Source organism: Triticum urartu, chromosome 5A, assembly GCF_056163025.1.
Source record: "Triticum urartu cultivar PI428250 chromosome 5A, HENAU_Tu73, whole genome shotgun sequence".
NCBI lineage: Eukaryota > Viridiplantae > Streptophyta > Magnoliopsida > Poales > Poaceae > Triticum > Triticum urartu.
The window spans coordinates 16,685,010-16,705,518 of record NC_141877.1 but is presented as its reverse complement, the minus strand read 5'-3'; the positions used below and the strand labels follow the sequence as shown (position 1 = coordinate 16,705,518).

The 20,509-nt window shown below is 47.7% G+C and overlaps 1 protein-coding gene across 1 annotated transcript; it reads left to right on the top strand.

The window, feature by feature from the left end:
* The first annotated feature begins 6,587 nt into the window (after positions 1-6,587).
* Positions 6,588-8,115, top strand: LOC147967517 (WAT1-related protein At3g30340-like). The gene is made up of 3 exons (XM_087522482.1): positions 6,588-6,844; positions 7,041-7,103; positions 7,192-8,115. Exons 1-3 carry the CDS (start codon positions 6,675-6,677, stop codon positions 7,949-7,951), a joined length of 993 nt encoding a protein of 330 aa, XP_087378608.1. The 5' UTR covers positions 6,588-6,674; the 3' UTR covers positions 7,952-8,115.
* Positions 8,116-20,509: the final 12,394 nt, after the last annotated feature.

Below are 20,509 nucleotides of genomic sequence, written 5' to 3'. Positions count from 1 at the left end.
CGAGGGATCGAGGGTCGAGGGTTCCAGGGTTGTCTAGGGGTCGAGGGTTCCAGGGTCGTCGAGGGTTCGAGGGGTTGAGGATCGCCGAGGGGTCGAGAGAGGTTTCCTAGTGTCAAAGTATTGAAGAAATCCATGGCTTCATCATTAGCCGAAAGTAACCAGGGCATGACGAAGTCCTCCAAAGTTATTTTGGAATGGTGTCCCGGATAGGATAATTTGCCTTTTTGTATGAATTTCAGCAAAGGCCTTCCAAATAATGATATTTGGAAGGTTCTTGCTGAACTTTGTACCAAAAAGCGAATTATCTTATCTGGGACTCCATTCCAAAATAACTTTGGAGAGCTTCGTACCATCATGCACCTGTTACTTTCGCCTAATGATGAAGACATGGTTTCGTTGAATCCTTTGACACTAGGCAACCTCCCGATCCCTCGGCGATCCTCTCGAACATGAGAGGAAGAAGAGGATAAAAAAAGAAGAGGAAGACGAAAAAAAAGAGGAGAAGAAAGAACTCCTCTATTCTTTCTTCTCCTCTTTTTTTTCTTCTTCTTCCTCTTTTTTTTATCGGGAACGAGGATCGTCGAGGGTCGCCGAGCGGTAGAGGAGAAACCCTAAATAGAAAGTATAGTCGGTGTGAGATACATGTACCGTCGGTGTCGGACACTACATCCACGTCCCACAAGTGGCGCGGGCTTCGACGCCCACATCACTTGTGGGGCATGGATGTAGTGTCCGACACCGACGGCCACATGTATCTCACACCGACGATACCTGCTATTTAGGGTTTCCTCTACCGTTCGGCGACCCTGACCCTCGACGACCCTCATTTCTGACAAAATAAAGAGGAAGAAGAAGAAGAAAAAAGAGAAGAAGAGAAGAAGAAGAAGAAAAAAAGAGGTTAATGGTAGAGGAAACCCTAAATAGCAAGTATCGTGGGTGTGAGATACATGTGGCCGTCGGTGTCGGACACTACATCCACGTCCCACAAGTGGCGCGGGCTTCGACGCCCATGTCACCTGTGGGACGTGGATGTAGTGTCCGACACCGACGGCCACATGTATCTCACACCCACGATACTTGCTATTTAGGGTTTCCTCTATCGCTCGGTGACCCTCGACGACCCTCGTTCCCGATAAAAAAAAGAGGAAGAAGAAGAAAAAAAGAGGAGAAGAAAGAATAGAGGAGTTCTTACTCCTCTATTCTTTCTTCTCCTCTTTTTTTTTCTTCTTCCTCTTCTTTTTTTATCCTTGAAGCGTTGTCGAGGCCACCCCAAACCCTAGAGAAGCAGCGTCGAGGCCACCCCAAACCCTAGAGAAGCAACGTCGAGGCCACTAATTAATATTAGTTCTACGTTTTTGCCACTAATATATCCATCTGTCATGTTTGAATAATAATTGCCATGTTGACAATATTTGTAGAAACTATGGACACCGCCCGAGACGAAGTACAAGAAGAGTTGTTGGGGGACATAATCGCACGAGGAAGTGATGCCATCTACTCGTTGTTTCTCAACGACACCGATGGTCTGGAAGCAGCTGGCTATGATTATGATGGCTCCGGTGACCTAATGCCGGTGCAAGAAGGAGACCGTGAGGACGGCTCCGGTGACCCAATGCCGATGCAAGAAGGAGACTGTGATGACGTCTCCGGTGACCGAAACCGAGTCCGGCCAGGTATATATATATATATTAGTTAAGCTTCTGCTGACTAGCTAATTGATGCATTCATTGTTTTGGTATGTACACATATTAATTAAGTCTTTGTTCTTTTTTCTAGCCCTCCGGATCGAGCACAACTTCGGTAAAGAGACGAGGCCCGAAGAAAAAGTTGAGCTTGGATGAAAAGTTTGAGATCATAGCAATCGCGCCCGACGGCCAACCGATTGAACCCCTCCGGACAAAGAGCGCATTTGTTGCTCAGTGCGGGGTTTTGGTTAGGGACAAGATCCCGATCAGCATCCAGCAATGGTTTAAGCCGGCTACAGAAGACCCTGAGGTGTCTTATGTCAATGATATGCAGAAAAATGATCTTTGGACTGATCTGAAGTCAAATTTCACCCTATCGCCAGAGGATAATCCAGAGAAGCCAGTTAAAGAGCAATTAATCAAGTCTTTTGCTCTTAAGAGGATGGCAGAACTATTCAGGAGGTGGAAGAAAGAGCTGAATAAGTTTGTCGAAAATAATGAGACACCAGAATTCAAGGGCAGATATGAGAAGATCGGAGATCACTGGCCCGCATTTGTGGCCCACAAGACATCGGAAAAGAGTAAGAAGATGTCGGCAACAAACAAGCAAAATGCTGCGAAGAAGAAGCATCACCATCGCACGGGGTCAGGTGGCTACCTCGTAGCCCGGCCTAAGTGGGCCAAGACTGAGAATGATCTGGTTGATAAAGGGATCGAACCAGAGACAATTAACTGGCCAGACCGTTGCCGAACTTGGTTCTTCGGGGCTGGCGGAACCTTGGACCCTGTAACAGGGAAGTGCATTTGGACGAACGATCAAATGGACATACCAGTCAGGAAGCTTCAGCACTATATCGAAGCAGCGCAGCAAGGGACGTTCTTTCCATACAGAGAGAACGACGAGCTCACAATGGCCCTCGGGAATCCTGAGCAGCCTGGACGGACACGAGGCACGCCAGGCTCCATTCCGTGGAAGGTTGGATTTCCGGACGCAGGCGGTTACAAATCCCATGAGAGGAGGAAAAAAGTGCAGCAGACCCAAATGCAGGCGCTGCAAGCAAGGGTACAAGCGATAGAGGAACGAGAAGCAAATCGCAGTAAACGTACTGCCAAAGCTTCCCCCGAAGCTACCCCGCCATCTCAGCGGAGAAGTAGCGTGGCTTCCACCGAGCTGCTTCAGCCGGAGCATGCCTTGACGGCTCCTGGCAGCTATCCCGTGGATGCTATCACGGAGTCTCAAAATTGCCACCTTATGACGCAATGGATGAATTTGAAGGTCAAGGCGGCTGTTGGCTCTGTTTATCGTACTGAACCCGGAGCAACTTTTCACTGCCAGCCGATTCCAGAAGGATATGCTAGGGTGATGGTGGATGAAATAACGGAGGGATTTGAGGACCTCCAGCTTGACCACCCTACCGGTGAAGGGGAGACTAGGCTGGGATCTGCTCTGAAGACTCCATGCCTATGGCGGAAGGAGCTCATCAACCCTCCGAACTGGACGCCTCCGCCTCCTCCTCCTCCTACGGCAAGTCGGGGCACTCCGCCTCCTCCACCGCCTCCTCCTCCGGCGAGTCAGGGCACTCCGCCTCCTCCACCGCCTCCTCCTCCGGCGAGTGACGATCAGGGCACTCGACCGGCTCCTTCTCCAGCGCGTGGCGGCACTCCGCCTCCTTCTCCGCCTGCGCCGACGCGCCCGAGCAGCCAGCCTCCTCCTTCTCCGCCTCGTCAGCAAGGGCGGAAGAGACCTGCCGCCGCTCCGGCTGCTCCGGCGCGTCGTAGTCCTTCTCCTTCGCCTCGTAAGCAAGTAAAGAAGACAACCGCTCCGTCTGCTTGGCCGGCGTCTAGCAGTACAGCCAGAGGCGGGAGGACATACAGATTCGGTCCTTCTTTGAAGACTCCAGAGAAGTTACCATACGAGAGGACCCCGGAGGAGAACGCCGAGATCGCACGAACCGAAGTGGATGACTGGTTTCAAGGGTTGAAAGCAAAGAGACATCCACTTCCGGAGGAGAAGGTAGATCCGGTGAAAGCGAAGCGCACTCTGGCTGCCCTGACAAAACCACCCAAGTCTCCGCCGAAAGGAAACTATGAGCGCATTATTGGAAAGGAATTTGCCGAAGCGGAGCGGTCGGGAAGTACTGTCAGTGATCAAAGGCTGAAAGAACGACGAGCTGGGAAACAAATTGCCCAGCTCGGCGAACAAGCGAAGCAATCGTGCCCCCCGCTCAAGGTGCCTAGCGACAAGGTCGCTAATGATCCGAGGATGGTGCCCGGTTATAGCAATCTTGCCGATTACCTGCTCGACGATGTACATTATGAACCCATGGAGGTGCAGATACAAAGATACGAGTACGGGAAGCCTCTCGTCAAAGATGAAAGATCTCTATCAACGATGATGCGAAGATTGCATGATTGGTACTTGAAAATCTACAGAGACTCTGGGGGAGTACTTTGTATGTGAAAGTTAAAAAGGAGCATGACCTCGTTGGAATTGAACTGTTGCCTGTTCCATTTGAGGAGTTCTTTCAGTTTTTCAATCAATTGGCCCTCGATAAAACAATGGTCGCATGCTACTGTATGTAAGTAGTACTACTTCTGTCATTAAGTCTCTCTATATAGCTCAGCTCTTTCATTGCATGTATTTATAATCATCCTCACTATATTATGCAGATTGAAGATCGCCGAATTGAAGAAAAGACAAGTCGGTGATATTGGGTTCATTAACACATATCTCATAGATGCAACTCAGGTTAAATTTCATGCCACAGCTACGGAGGCCAACTTGTACGATCGTTGGTAATAAATGAAAACAAAGATATAATACTATTTCCTTACAACTTCAAGTGAGTGTTACTGTCTTGTGCGTATTCGGTTTCCCTTATATATTAGTCAAGGTTATAGTAATGTAATTGATGAGTTATGCATGCGTGTGCAGTTTCCACTATATTCTCCTAGAGATTAAGCTTGAGCAGGGACTAGTAACCGTCTTAGACTCAAGACGAAAAGATCCCCAGGACTATGCAGACATGACTCAAATACTCGAGAAGTAAGTTAAATCGATCATTATCCACCATATCAGCAACTTTGTTCATTTCCTGATATATCAAGTAATTGTTTTCTTTGTCCGGCAGGGTTTGGAGAAAATTCACCAGAAAAGCTCCGGGACTGCCGAAGGAGCTGCAATTTAGACACCCAAAAGTAAGTACTATAGTAGCATGTTCCGCGCATCTATTAGTGATTCAAGCGCTAGTTTCATCAATACCATTTGGCATTCTTGCTTATCAGTTTGATTGACATCTATTTCTTGTAAAGTGGTTGTGGCAGGAGCAAGGGAATGATTTCTGTGGATACTACGTTTGCGAGTCCATCCGCCACACGACCTGTGAGCGGGGCTACACTGACGAACAATATGAAGTACGTAAATAACAACATTCACAATTTTATTTTATTACCATCATTTGTGTTGAGTTTCATTCATTCATATATATATATGTATTGACCCCCTTCTTTAAATTAGATGTTTCGGAAGCGGGATGAACTCCTAGCACCAGCTCGCATGCGAGCAATTCAAGAGGAATTGGCGGCATTCTTTCTTGACCACGTGATCGCTGAAGACGAAGAATACTATGTGGACCCTGAGTCTGTATGATTATATTTGTAAGAGATAATTATTGTATATATGTAGCCAGTAGTGTTGGATAGATATACGAGAACTTGTTGTTCGACCAATCTTTCGGAGAAAGAGAGGTGGTCGATATCACTTCTCTCTGCATGCATATATGTTCATGACGATCTTCTGTTTCCTTCGTTTGCTTACTAGCTAGCTAGCGTGTCTAGTCCTCTCTATACATATGTATAGTACGTAGCGTCAACCAAGCATGGACATAAGAGAGGACACTTCTCTCTATTAATTATAGCTAGCTAACACAATATATGAAACACCTAAATTAACCCCCCAAAACCCTCAACTCCCCCCCCCCCCTTTCAAAATAAAAATAAAAATCCCAGCCACAGAAATGCTGACGCGTGGATGCCTATTGGTCCCGGTTGGTGCCACCAACCGGGACCAAAGGGTCTCCTGCGTGGGCTCCGCGCACAGGCCACGTGGAGGCCCATCTGTTCCGGTTCTGGATTGAACCGGGACTAAAGAGACAGGGCATTAGTACCGACCCTTTAGTCCCGGTTCCAGAACCGGGACAAAAGGCCCTTACGAACCGGGACAACAGGCCCTTTTTCTACCAGTGATTTGCTTTGACAGATACTCATGATTAAGCATCTTGGCTTAGTGTACACTTCACTCGTCCATTCTCGAATAAAGCTAGCTAGATGCAAAAATGCTTCGATTAACTTTTGGGAGATGATAATGTCATTACTTTTGAGAGAAAATATCATGTGGAAACCAAGTATTTTAATAATTCTAAAATTTCTAAATAAAATCAAGTATGTTGGTAAGGCGATGTTCTATAAAGGATGTAAAATTTTAAAATCAAAATCAAATTCACTACAAATGTGTGAAAAAACCAATTCAACAATGAATAGTGACAAACATTAAACATCATTATACACGCATATTTTTTTCACCTCACAAATGAATGAGCTTGAACTTCAGATTTCACTTGTTCATTATACGATGTTTTTTTTAGAACTTTCAAATGTGTTTTTTACCGTAACTTGGTTTGCAACGTATATTTTCTCTTTCAGATGGTTGGTCTAGACAACTAATGCCACTACGCCACTACGCAAGTAGTGTTGTAGATGGATGGCCGAACTTAATGGCATCTTCCGTCAGTGCACACAACTTAAAGCAAATAGTGTCGTAGTGCTGATTTAACTAATGTGTTAGTGGAGGCTATAAATAGCTCTGCCACAAGCATTCCTGAGTTAATTAATATCACACTCACCATAAAGCTTTTTTCGAAAGGAAGGCAAAGCCTCCCTCGCCATATAGTTCTTGCTAGTTCACTTGACTGTGTTGATCAAGAGTGTAGGATGGACTGGAAACCTACGGTGATGATGATAGCGGTGGTGATCATGTATGCGGTGTTGAATGTGCTCACGAAGATGGCTTTCAATGAAGGGATGCACACCACTGTCTTCATCGTCCTCCGCCTGCTCGTCGCCGCGCTCTTCCTCTCCCCGATCGCATACTTCAAAGAGAGGTTTGTATCAGCACTAACTGATGTCCTTACAAAAGTTTAATTGTATCTCGATTGCTTGGGCCATATGCATCACTGATGAAGAAGCATGGGTAACGAAAGATTTTATTTTGACGGTTTTAAAATGAAAAATCGTGGCCACTGATTTCTGTTCTAAAGTTAGCTAATTTCTGTATATGGTTTCCATGTATATATGTAGGAAGAGTAGACCTAAGCTGACCATGGAGATATTCGTCTACCTCTTCTTCAGTGCCTTGCTCGGGTAATTAATCTCTTTTGCATAATTATAGGAAGTCTTGAATTATTTGTAATTTCATATGCTAATTGATGCATGCATCGCAATTGCACAGAGCCTCTCTGATCCAGTGGCTCTTCTTCCTTGGCCTGCGGTACACGACCGCCACGTTCGCGAGCGCCTTCAACAACACGACCCCCATGTTCACTTTCCTCCTCGCACTCGCCTTCAAGGTTGAGAAGATCGATGTTGCCAGCCGCTCCGGCGCAGCGAAGCTCACCGGCACGGCCGTGGGGCTGGCCGGAGCGACGGTGCTGGCACTCTACCATGGCCCGACCCTGATGGGAGCGCCGTCGGGGGACCACATGGACTCCACAGCCACCCACGGCGGTGCGCGGAGGTGGGCGGTGGGCTCGGTGGCGCTGCTGGGCTTCTCGGCGAGCTGGTCGTTGTGGTTCATCCTACAGTCCAAGATCGGGACAAAGTACCCGGCGCTCTACTCCGGCACAGCGTGGATGTTCGTGCTCAGCTTCATCCAGATGGCCACAGTCGGGGCTGCCACCGAGAAGATGAACTTGCAGATCTGGGTCCCACGCACGGCGCTCCAGGCTGTGACCGTGGTATTTGCTGGCGTGGGGTCGTCCGGGCTGGGGTTCCTGGTCATGTCATGGTGTGTGGAGCGGCGAGGGCCTGTGTTCACCACCGCCTTCATGCCGCTAATCCAGATCGTCACGGCCGGGCTCGATGTCACCGTCCTCCATGAGCAGCTCCACCTCGGGAGCGTTGTCGGGTCGGCGGTCGTGGTCGTGGGGCTCTACTTGGTCCTGTGGGGAAAGAGCAACGAGGCGAGCATCGGATCCAAACTCCCTGCGTGACCGCACCCAGTGGCGGAGCTAGGCAAGGTTGGGGTACTGGTGTTGGAGTAGTACTAGTACCACGCAATCATGACCGTGAATCGGCATGGGACGGAATTAATTAAACGATGAGCATTTCTTTTCAAGTGTTTTCGCTTTTCAGCACAATATATATAAGTACAGTACCATAAGAGCACACGCACACCAGTGAGCTAGCTAGGTATCTGATAGCAAGAAAAAAAACAGGTATCGCATAGCATACCGAGAGACTACGTTGAAATCTACTTCCCGCCTTTCTCCATCAATTCAGACTTTCGAATGAGTTGATCGGTGCAAGCATTCAGAGAGATTCTCATGAAACTTTAAGTGACAAACGCATACCATTGTACGGCTGATCTAATGTTGCACTGAACCTAGGGACACTCCTTTCAAGAATCGATACGCAAGCTAATTTTCTTAGTGCAAAAGAAAGAGCTTCATTAATTATGGAACAGTGTTACAGTTATCCTGGGATAGTTTGCGAATCACGTCCGGACCATGACGGATCCAAACCGCAGTACAGGTGTTTATCCTTCTCATTAATTGGCTAAGAGCGTGAGCAACTATGTTCTGCCCTCTACACACACATGTGAAATAGCATGCTCACGGCCGGACTGAAGAAGGGCTTCAATTTCCACAACCGTGGCAGCCACTGGTGATCTGTTTACTGCATCATCACGGATCATGCTAGCGGCAACCGCACAGTCGATCTCGAGGATGATAGGTTCAGCGCTCCACTCCAGAGCAAGAGAAATACCTTCAGCGCATGCTACACTTTCCGCTTCCATGGCGCTTGAACATCTCGGTAAGAACCGACAGGAGGCAACGACAATGGCGCATGTGTTGCCTCGAAGAATCATACCTGTGCCACACGTGCCATCTTGCTCCTTGAAAGCGCCATCGACGTTGAGCTTGTTCCATCCTGTTTGTGGCCCGCACCACTTGTTACTCGGTTTGGCAGGAATCGGGGTCGTCGTCTTGGTCGCTCCCTTGCGTATCTCGTGGCCCTCCGTCAAGACCATTTCCCCTTTTTCCATGTCAGCTTCCGGGTGCTGCTTCATGCACAGCAGAGAGACGATGTAGCTGCTAAGGAAGCGTCGCGAAGCAGCAACCGGAGGCGCCGGCTTGTCGTGGGTCACTTCGTTGTGTGCATGCCATGACCTTCGTGGAATCAGCAAGATGGTTGCCATGTCCATCGGACTAAAGTCAGCAGGAGCTCGGACATCCTTCGGAAGCGACAGTTAAGCATCTCCAGCCACGTCCCCAAGAGCCCCCTCTCCCCTCCAAGACGTTTTTTTAGCGCCCGCAGACGAAAATCGACCCAGTCGCGTCCTCATGAGTCCGTTTTTCGCCGGGTTAGGTCGAAATAACGGTCGGCGTACCCGAGGCGAACCCAGCGTGCTGGGGGCGCCGGCACAAGCGTAATGGGGCGTGGGGCCGCTCTGTCGACGAGTTGAGAGCCTTTTCCCCCGGCTTCCCTCTCATTCGCTTCATTCATCCCGCCAATCTTCCTCCTCCTCCCCTCCTAGCCGGCCGTCATGCCGCTGAAGAAGTACGTGCTCCCCCGCGCCGCCGTCACCCAGCCGAAGCAGAGGAAGCCGACGGCGCCGCCGTCCAAGTCACCGGGCATGTCCAACGCCGACTGGAGGGCGGAAGTTCAGCGTCGGGAGACTGTCACCACCGACCGGCGGAACAGGGCAAACGCCAAGAAGGCCCTGGACAGCGCGACGCTCGCGGCTGCGGCTGTGGCGGATCAAGCGGAGCGCTCGGCTAAACAAGCCGAGGCGGCCCGCGTGGGGATGATGAATCCACCCGGCGGCCACGCCGGGTACGCGCCCTGGAGCCAGCAAAGTGTCGGCTCACCGGCCGGCTTCTCGTCGTCGCCGCAACCCTGGGGATGCATGCCTTCGCCGGGCTATGCCGACGGGGACGCGCACGGTGGGTTCAATCCCAACATCACCTTTCCCCATGGTCATCCGGCCCAGCATCCGCCATACAACTACTCACCGCCGGCCTACGTGTCCTCCCTGACGCCTCTCTCTGCCATGGCGCGTTGCACTTCTCACAAGCGTCCACGTCGCACCTCGGCGACACCGACGCGATCGAAGCCGACATGGACGACATCATCATGGTAGGCTTGGCCGCCGCCGCCGCGTCCCCCGGGTTCGCTACCAGGATGAGACGGTGGGCCTCGACGGCAACATGGACGGCGATCTCGAGTACGTCCAGGAGGAGCCGGACGAGCAGGAGGAGGAGGATGTGGAGGAGGAGGAGCCGGCACAGGTTCCGGTAAGGAGACGCAAGAAGAAGAAGGGGGCGGCCAGGACCGGCGAGCCGCGCATCAAGTGGGCGTCCAAGGAGCAGGAATCTCTCGCCAAAGCATGGAAAGTCGTCTGTCTCAATCCGATCACAGGCACGAACCAGAGAATCAAGACGTATTGAGAGCACATCAAGGCCGAGTTCGACAAGTGTAAGCTCGTCGACCCCTACTTCAAAGGCGTCTACATGCAACATGGGTCGAAGGCAATGGCGAACCATTGGGGGCTCATCCAGTCGGCGTGCAGCAAATGGCATGGGATTGTCGAGGAGATCGCGGCTCGCCCGGAGAGTGGCGCCAGCATTGAGGATCAGGTATGGCACGCCGGTCTCCCTCTCCTTTTAGCCGTGCGCGCTCGCCAACACCGTTTGTTCCTCGGCGCAGCTGCTGCAGATGTTCGCCATGTATCGCCAGGACAGCAGCGACAAAGAATTCAAGTGCGAGAAGTGGGCGGATGTCCGGCGCACCCTTGCCAAGGCCAAGGAGACCTACAAGCCGGGCGCGCCGACGCCGGGCTCGGGCAACGGGCGCCCCGAAGGCAACAAAGGGCCAAGAAGGGGAAACACGCTGACTCGGCTACCACGCGTGTGCAGGAGTCCATCGAGCATTGCCTCGCCGACGCACAGGCCCGGGCCGCCCTGCGTGAAGAGAAGACCGAGGCGCGGTGGTCGGCGTTGATGACGAGCAGCGCCGTCAAGCTCGACCTAATCCGGACCAACATCGCCGCGAAGAAGAGGAACACTGACCTGGCTTTCCTGCTGGGCGGGGCGGACATGCTCCAGAGCAACGACGAGCAAGTCAAGGCATGGTACATGGCGGAGCGCGGTCTCATCCTGAACCAGCTGCCGTCGACGGCGCCACCAACTCACACGCCCACGCTGACGACGCCGCCAAGCCCGAGCGATGATGCCTCCACGACGCCCAGCAGCACAGAAGCTACGCCGACACCGCCCAGCACAGAAGAAGCTCCAGCACCGCCAAGCCTGCGCACGCCGACTCCGCCGACGCCGGAGGCCAACCCCGCCATGTGATGCGTTGCATGCGCGTCCTTTTTTGTACACCGAACTTTTTCATTCGATCGCCGAACTGTGACGAGGTGATGACCGCCGAACTGGGCCGCTGTGATCGCCGGACTTGTAGCTTATTCTGTGTGCGAGAATGACTATGTTTGAATTTGCCCCGGCTTAGGGGCGGCGCCTCGTGGGCGGCTGGGAGCTAGGTCGCCCCCAGGTGCCAATCTAGCGCCGGTTCGCCCCCAGGCTGCTCTTTTTCGGCGCCCTGGGGGGCCGAACGGCTGGAGATGCTCTTACCTCGGGATGTAATCGGTCCGGGGGATGTTGGACGAGGTAGTCATGGATATCTCTAGATCCTAATACTTTCATCATTCTCAACACGCTAGACGAGGAGAAGTGCATGGATGAACCCATGTACATATGAACCCACTTTGAAAAACACATTTTGCAATGTCAAACAATTCTGAAAAAAGTGCGTGCGGACATCTTCATATTTTATGTGTGTGCAGAAAGTTTCACAGAAAAACAACTTTTGTCGTAGGCTGTGCAAAAAAGACAATGTTTTGTGCCATGAAACGCTATTTAGAAACAATCAAATTTATCTTTTTTACTGAGACAAAACAAAAATACTTTTTTACACAAAACTTTGTGCCATGGACATACCTTTGCCAACATGTATGCATAGTTTTTTCTTAGAATTTTTTAATATTACAAAACGCGTAAAAAGTACATTTTTAAAAAGTGGGTGCAGATGCCCCCATGTGCAGATCGTCCACTCTCGCCAGACGGGGCCCTTCTTAAGAAGGTCAAGTCCATATTAGATTGCATGCCACGTCGAGCATAATAATTCAGAGGGTGAAGTTTAACGTTGGTAATGGCAATGGTACTAGATTCTGTGGCTTTGCTACACCTACGTAAAAGCTACGTAACTTATGAAAAAGCTGACTTGGCCTGTTTTGGTTGGAAGGAAGAAAAGGCCCAGGCCCATCCCGTGAGAATAGGGGGGGGGGGGGGGGGGGGGGGGGAGGGTGGTTAAGGAAATTACGCAACATTACGTAAAAGGTTTCATAGGTCTAGCATTATCGCTAGATTCTGGGAAGACGCATGGTTAGAGAAGATGCCTTTAGCCTTATAATATCCCACGCTATATAATATTTTATGACGTAAGGAGGCTTACGTAGCTACAGTATTATAGTCGGTTCCACTAAACATTCAGTTCAGGAGGGTTTTAGTTGGGGAACGTTGGCTCTCTTGGCTTCATCTGATGCGTAGGTTGATGGATATTCAACCCTCTCACCAGCCAGATACCATCCAATGGAAATTATCCACGAACAGTAGGTTCACGGTGAAATTTATGTACTTAGACTTAATTAACTCTAGGCCAATAACAAAATCACTTCACATATGGAACGTTAAAGTTTCGTTAAGAATCAAAATCTTCATGTGGTTTATACATAAGGAAGTGATTTTAACCAAGGATAACTTGACAAAGCGAAGATGGATGCATAGTTCATGGTGTTATTTTTGTGACCAGAATGATACCATAAAACACCCCTTTCTCGATTGTCCTTTAGACTAACTACTTTATCTAAAGATACATATAGCCTTCAACATTAGCCCTCCAATTAGTATCGACACGTTATTTTGGGCCTGGCTAACCGGAGTGGAATCAAATATTGTGAGACATATTCGGATAGAGATATGCGCACTACTTTGGGCTATATGTCCATCAGACTAAAGTCAGCAGGAGCTCGGGCACCCTTTGGAAGCGATAGTTATCTCGGGATGTAATTGGTCTGGGGGATGTTGGTCGAGATAGTCATGGATCCCTCTAGATCCTAATACTTTCATCATTCTCAAGTCTCAACAGGCCAGACTCGAGCAAGCATTACCTCGAGCAAGCATGCCACCTAGAAGGTCAAGTCCATTTGGATTGCATGCCACCTCGAGCAAGCATTACCTGCGGATACATTATCCTCAAGTGTACCATTAGTGTAGTATTTTTGCTTTAAGAATCTGCACACACAACGATCCGGCCTAGTTAGCAACCTCCAAGCTTGTCGGGCCAGCAAGGCTTGGTTAAATAACTGGAAAATTGCGAAACCCCAGCAATCGCGTCCTTACTTTGGCTCAATAATCTCGTCCCAAGACATCCAATGTGGCTTTCTTTTACCCTGCTTTGAACCCCCAACAAAAAATATGTACCAGTCGTGTGAGATCATCGCAGACCTTGTCTATCCTAGGGGTTAAAAAAAGTGGTGGAATTTAATCCCTTTGATCCATATTAACTGTCACCCATTTAGTATAAAGTTTTATTTCAAAAACCATAGGTAGAATAACATCATAATCACACGACTGAATCAAAGTAAAGAGCATCTATAGCCGGACGCCTCTAACCGGTCTCAAACGCCCGGACGGGCAGCCCGGTCAGTTACTGGTCAAAAAACGACCCACCCGGGTGCCTCAAACCGGCTTCGAACGTCCGGGCTGACTGGCACCCTTCATATCCAGCCCAAATCTAAGGTGAATATGGGGCGGCCCGGGCATGTCCACCATGTCGGACTGACGACCGAGTCCCACAGGAAGTCGTCCAAAGCCGAACGGTCCGACGGGCATCTCCTCCGGTGCGGGTGTGAACGCATGTGGCATCGCTCCAGATCATCGCTCGAGGGCCATAGTCTGATTACTTAAACAGGCCGGCATCCCCCAGCCCCAGCCACATCTGCTTCCTCCCTCTTCGTGCCGCCAACCCGAACTCATCCACTTTTCTCCCTCTCAGCCTCCCTCTTGCCTTGTTGCCCGCCTCTGTCATGGCCTAGCAGAACAGACCACTTATGCTAATGTCAGAGCAGTGATTCCAGATGCTGGAGGAGATCCGGGCGAGGTGCGCCGGCCACATTACAGCTGGCTTGCCTCCGGACTCGTCGGAGCCGAAGGATGAGGAAGAGCAGCAGCTGGAGCCCATGGAGTGGGCGGAGCCAGAGGCGGTTGCGGGCTTCGCCATGGCGGAGTATGAGGCCTCCCAAGCAGCAGAGATGGCGGAGCAGACCGCCATATTAGAGTCCATCCAAGATGAGGCCGCCGTTGAGGCGAACCGGCGTTTTATCCAACAGTAGAGGGCGGAGACCTACGTGCTTTTCTTGGGACAGGAGGTTGGGGGGGGGGGGTCAAAGGCTGACGTGGAGGAGCCGGAGCAGGCGGGGGAGTTACAGCTGCCGCCCATGTACCCGGAGCCTGGCACGGAGATCGATAACGAGTAGGGTGGTGTAGGTTTCTATTGATCTACCTAGTACATAGATCATTCTTTTGCATGGGTTGTATGGTTTTAGGGTTCGAACTATGAGATATGCGGATGTAGAGTACAAGTTTTGAGGATTGCCTGGTCAAGGCGCCCGACGCCCCCGGGTGCGTCTGCGAGTATTTGAGAGCCCGGATTTGCTATGTCTTGCTGTAGATGTTCTAACAGTGTGTGATTTGCTAGCTTTCGAGGAAAAACAGACTCCTACAGGGATACTCCTTTCGACAAGCCAGAGCGGAATTCCTTGGATATGCTTTACTCCGGGTGCTCCTGTTCTCATGTCTATCAAATCCATATCTGTGATGTGCATTGACATGAAAAATAGTGCACAAGATATATATCACTAGGAAGTTCTAAGGAACTGAGGAGAGGGGCTTTTCCGGGTGGAGTGGTGGACAGCACAAAGGTTGGTGTCACTAGCCATAAGACCGGGGGGGGGGGGGGGGGGAGTCTCCCCTATGTTCTCATTTTTTTAAGGAGGAAGAAAGGGAAAATGAGAACAAATCAATGCACCATTTGCTTGGGTGATCCTCTCGCTCCTTACATAACACATGGGTGGTATGCAGTGACATGAAGTCATACCTACATTGGTAGGCTAAGAGTTAAAATACATTTGGGTAGGTATGAGGGTTTCATAAATCCTTAAGCGGTGTTTTTTTTAAGAAATGGTTTTATTTGAATTTTTAACCTTGTACCAGGATCAAGATAGCACACCTAGTAAAGACATTCCACTGTAATAAAAATCATGAAAATAAAGTCTAATGGTTGTCATTCCATACTCACAGAGAAAAGAACGAGACATCAAGTATAGCAACCTCACACAAATATAATATAAGATAGCTTACCCCATGGAACATTTCGATATCAATTACTGTTTGCGTCGATAAATTAGGATTATGGCATACCTCTTTTTGTATCCACACTGATCACTTGCGTGCATTTGAGGTGGCCTTGCTTAGAAAACAATCGCAGGACACATTGTCACATCCCAAAATTTCAAATTTGTATATTCACATTTCATTCATATGCATTCAGTGTATGTGCATTTTAGATTTTTAGGGAATTAATTTGGAAATTTATAAATCCTAAGTGATTTTAGAAATTTATTTAATTGTCCATATTAAGGCCAAATTGCATAAAATGAATTTACAAAGACGCATCGGGGATGGAAATATTTTCCGTATGATCCATATTAGCTCTACTATTTGTGTGCAAGTTTATAGAATTTCGGACTTGAAATGACAATATTTGGGTCACTAATATTAGCCGTCATCTTGCGCTCCACATCTGCCTCCATGCTGCAGGCACTGAATTCTGGGAACATGCATGTATCTTTGTTACTGATGCCATGCCCTTTGCAGCTTTAATCATCCAGTCTAAATATATATTTGTATGGCTGAGTTGCAGTTGCCTTTGTTATGTATTATGTTTAATAATTAATAAGAATGACTGTTTGCATTACGATGATGCAAACGCCAACGACCTTTCTGAAAGAAAAAAAAAAGTCTACATATATATTTTTGTGGTACACACACATAGCTAACCGAAAGCGATTCAGCAGTGGTGAACAACAAAGAACCATTTTGCAAAATGGCATGTATAACAAGTGTTAGGTAATCATCAGTTAGTGCTTAAGTCTAGTTGAATTAGACGTAGAATTGTCTACATGGCTATTAGTGGTAGTGTTGGGACTAATCTTGTTATTAGTGCTAATGTAGATTATTTGTTTTTGTTGAGCCATGCATGTAGTCGTGTCCAGCTACTAGACTGCGGGTGTGTAGTCATGTGAAGATGAGTTAATATGTGTACACGCAAGTTAGCAGTGGAATTAGATGAATTAGATGAGTTAATATGTCTAGGTGCATGCGTGAGTGGATTTGTGACTCTACCGGTGTGCCTTGCATGTTGGCCGAGTCGCATGCATCGGAGATTCCAGGAGGTGGATTAGTGCGTTAGTGGAGTAAGTGCATGAGGTGTGTGAGTCTTATCCTGATAAGACTCATTCATACACAAGGAGAAGACCAGCTGCCGAGAGGTTTTCTCCTTGGTGTATGCGTGTGTGTGTGGGCTTTTTTTAGGGAAGGCCATCATGGCTTGCTTTATTAATCAACGAAAGGAAGTACATCGTCTGTGAGACGAGAGACCAGACAGCCCAGAGGCTCATCTGTCCAGCTGTTTGAGGTCTTATTACAAATGCATAATTTAGCAAGCACATGCGCTGCTTGATTACTAGAACGGAAACAATGTGTGTGTGTGGGCTTTCATCATGTGTGTGTGTGTTCTTCAGAGAAGACAAAGAAAGGAGAGAGTTGAGTGAGGAAGAAGAAGAAGCGGCGCTGCGAGGAGAGGCGGCGCCAACAGGTAGGTGTCCTGGTTAATAGTAGTAAGATTTAGGCCGCCTAATAGCTCTTCTGTGTGAGCAAGCAGCACGTGTCTGCTCTATGTGGAGATTGTGTTTGAGTCTGCTTGTGTACGGTGGTGGAGAAAAGGAGAAAATGAATAAAGAGAGGAAAAAGAGGGTGCGAGACATGCCCTTGGCTATAATTCTTTGTGCGTGAGTTCATCATATATTTTGAAGTGATCAATTCGTGGGCGGAATTCCAACAACAAGCAGAGCAGGCACAAGATTGCAAGGCACACATCGTGACTGAAGTAGTTACAGTTATAGGTGCTAAGCGCACACACCGCTACAGTTCAGAAACTACATAAAGTAGTTGTTGATGCCCCAGGGGAACTACGAATTTTGCAGCAAAATATATGTGTCACATGAAAGAGTGATCTTGCCTATGAATTGTACTACTCCCTCCGATCCAAATTAATGGACGCTGACTTAGTACAACACACACATCCATTAATTTGGATCAGAGGGAGTACTAGGCTTGAAATCATGTTCTAAATCTTCCAAGATAATGCTTTCGTGCAGAAATTATTTGATCCATATTGCTACAATCCATTTTTGTGTAGTTTCTGAAGACCTGGACGGAGTTAAACTGCAATTCTTTGATGGCGCCCTTGTTGCTGACATAGATACCACTTATAAACTTCCTCATCCTTGTTCTGCACATGGCATTTATTTTCCAAGTAGAAACAAAAGGATTCACGATGGAGCTTACTGAGCAATACCAGTACATAAACTGTGCAAGAAACTGAAGGTTCATCATTGTGCAAGAATGGAAAACAGATATGCGGGGACTCTCCTCGTTAATCAGAGATGGAGAGACACTGCTCGGTGTCATTTCCATCAAGGAGTACCTCATCATCGAATTTCCCCAGAGTATAGCTCAATAAAACTTGTTAAGCAAAAATACCATGGGAGTACCTGATTCAGTTACACAATAATCTAATCCAGTACACACTTTTTATGACTCGAAAAAGGATCTCCACTGGAACATGAACATGGATTAGTATGGTTTTCGAGGAGCAGGGTGGGGATACCAAGATTACATTATATTCTTAAGAAGAGTTCCAACAAGTGTTTACTCTGCTTTGTGTGAGACAATTATCCTTCCATAGACTTGGAATCTCCAATTTGGATAGATACTACTAGGAGAAAGCCTACTAACAGCGCTGGAAATACCTATAGCAGTAGCGCTGGAGATACCTATACCTTACTTGTAGCGCAACCCGAGGCCAGCGCTACGGCTAATTAGCAGCAGCGCTTGTTATTTTCCAGCGCTACTACTGATGTCCTACCTATAAGCATTTCCCTAGTAGTGAGAAGTAATCTGATATGATGATAGAGTAGCAGCAAAAGTAGAGCTGTCTTGCCCAGAGGCAAAATTATCTCTTGGGTTAAGTTTGCAAGCTTGAGATCAACAAGGAAGCCGCCACCATCCAGAATCTTTATGGAAATGATAAATCTGAACGTTTAATTTTGATTTCCATGCTTGCCAACTAAACTTGTCATCCTCTCATCAACTGAAGTTGCCATAAAAAGCGCTCAATTTGCCATGGGCAACATCCGAACGTTCGGGACTTATCGGGGTATCTTTATTTGTAAGCATAAAATCTGGCCTAGGAGTGTAAATGCACGTCAATTTGGATCAATGCACTTGAATTTAGTCCTGGAAGTCTATGTCTTGCAGTTCTGATTTTCTGGACTACAGTACTGGTACAACGGGAACTATGTTAGAGATCTAAGAGGTTTTATTAATCCATTTCCAAGCTACCATATGATTCTGTCTAAGAGCTTATTTTTGGATTAACAAATTAAATGATCGATCATGTATCCTTCTGTTAACAGCACCAATAATCTAGTCCATTCTAAATAAGACGAGGACTACCCTAACCCTGGACGCCTTCATTTTTCTTTATTATTGGCAGACACTTAGGCTTTTGTTCAATCAACGGTAGTGGTGACATGGGGCAGGAGTGCACATTGTAATTTTGGCAATCTCTTAGTAATTCTTGGTGCCTTCTATGTCCATAAATATCAAATTCATATACCTAATGTGCAAAATAGTAACCATGCATGAAATGGGACTCTACAACTATAAGATACAAAAGGAAAATGTCAAATAAGTTATTCACCATTTGACGGGGCAGCCTTGCTTCTAAAAGGCTCCGAACAGGAGGTAGACCGGATGATCTTTCCATCGCTAACCCTTTGCAAGCAAGTAAGCAACAACCTCGTTTCATGTGCTGGTGGGGGATTGTTGGTGAGTATGGGTACCCATTCGCTGAAGGATACCTTACGGGTGCAACAAGATTATATTACCATCCCGAATGTCTAGGGACTCGCAAGTCATGCGCTTGAGTAGACAATTGCAAGGGATAAGAACCAAAGCCTGCTTTAGGGATCCTACAATTACATGAGATATGTTCCTTGTAGTTGCAAGTTCATCTGGCCGTATTGTATCCCTTGAAGATAGCTACCAAAGTACCATCCATGTATGACTTATATAAGGCAGAATACGAACCCACCGAAGAGGCAAGGTCATTTCCTCATATGCAATGACAGAGGCATTCTGAATGGTTTGACGGCCAAGTAATTTAAAGGTTCATTGCATTGACTCCATCCCCTCATCAAAATAAGGGTTCTCAAATTTTCCAAATGGGGCATCAATATAGATACAATACTTGCCCATGATTCTTTCGGTTCTTTGATAATCGATGACAAAATCAACACCAGAAGATATTTTTCTTGATGGTTGCTACAACTCTATTCCTCTCTCTCGCCACTATTACTGTGAATGACTCGGAAATATGATTCAACATGCCACTTGTTCCAGATTTTCTATTGCACTTCAGCTTTAATGTGCGGTAGTTGCACACTGGTGAAAATGGAATGTAGGCTTTCCTCATGCTCCATTATCCTCTTCTCTTTGTGTATGATCAGTACATTGTGTTTTCTTTCGGATAACAACTGTGGTGACCTGAGACCGGAGTGCACGTGCACGTCTCAGTTTTGATGATCCGTCAATAATTTCCGGTGTCTTCTATTCCCATACCAGTCATGTTCTTGTCTCTAATGTGCAGAGAGAAAAGTAATGCAAGTTTCTATATTGAATTATTCAACTCAAATATAGAAAGGTAAATGATAACCAAGTTACTCACCATTTGCTCGGAGAAGCCGTGCTACTTATAAAAGAGTATGGTACTTGATATATGTTTTTTGGTAGGCCAAGAGCAAAGAAGCCGTTTGTTTATGAGCTCAGTCCTTGGGTAGATCGTGAGCTATGAGCGCTTTATCGGTCCTTCAAACAGACGATGAGTTTTCTTTTGGTAGGTCAAGATGACGCACCTAGTCAGCACGCTTTAGTATTGTATAAAGTCGATGCAAATAATATCGTTCCACTCTCAATGAACAAGGAGCCCAAAATGAAGTCTACATGCGTGCCCAGTAGCACTCGTACACTCTTCTTGCTCTAAAACAACTTGGTTAATTAACACGTCCAGTTGGTGGTGGTCAC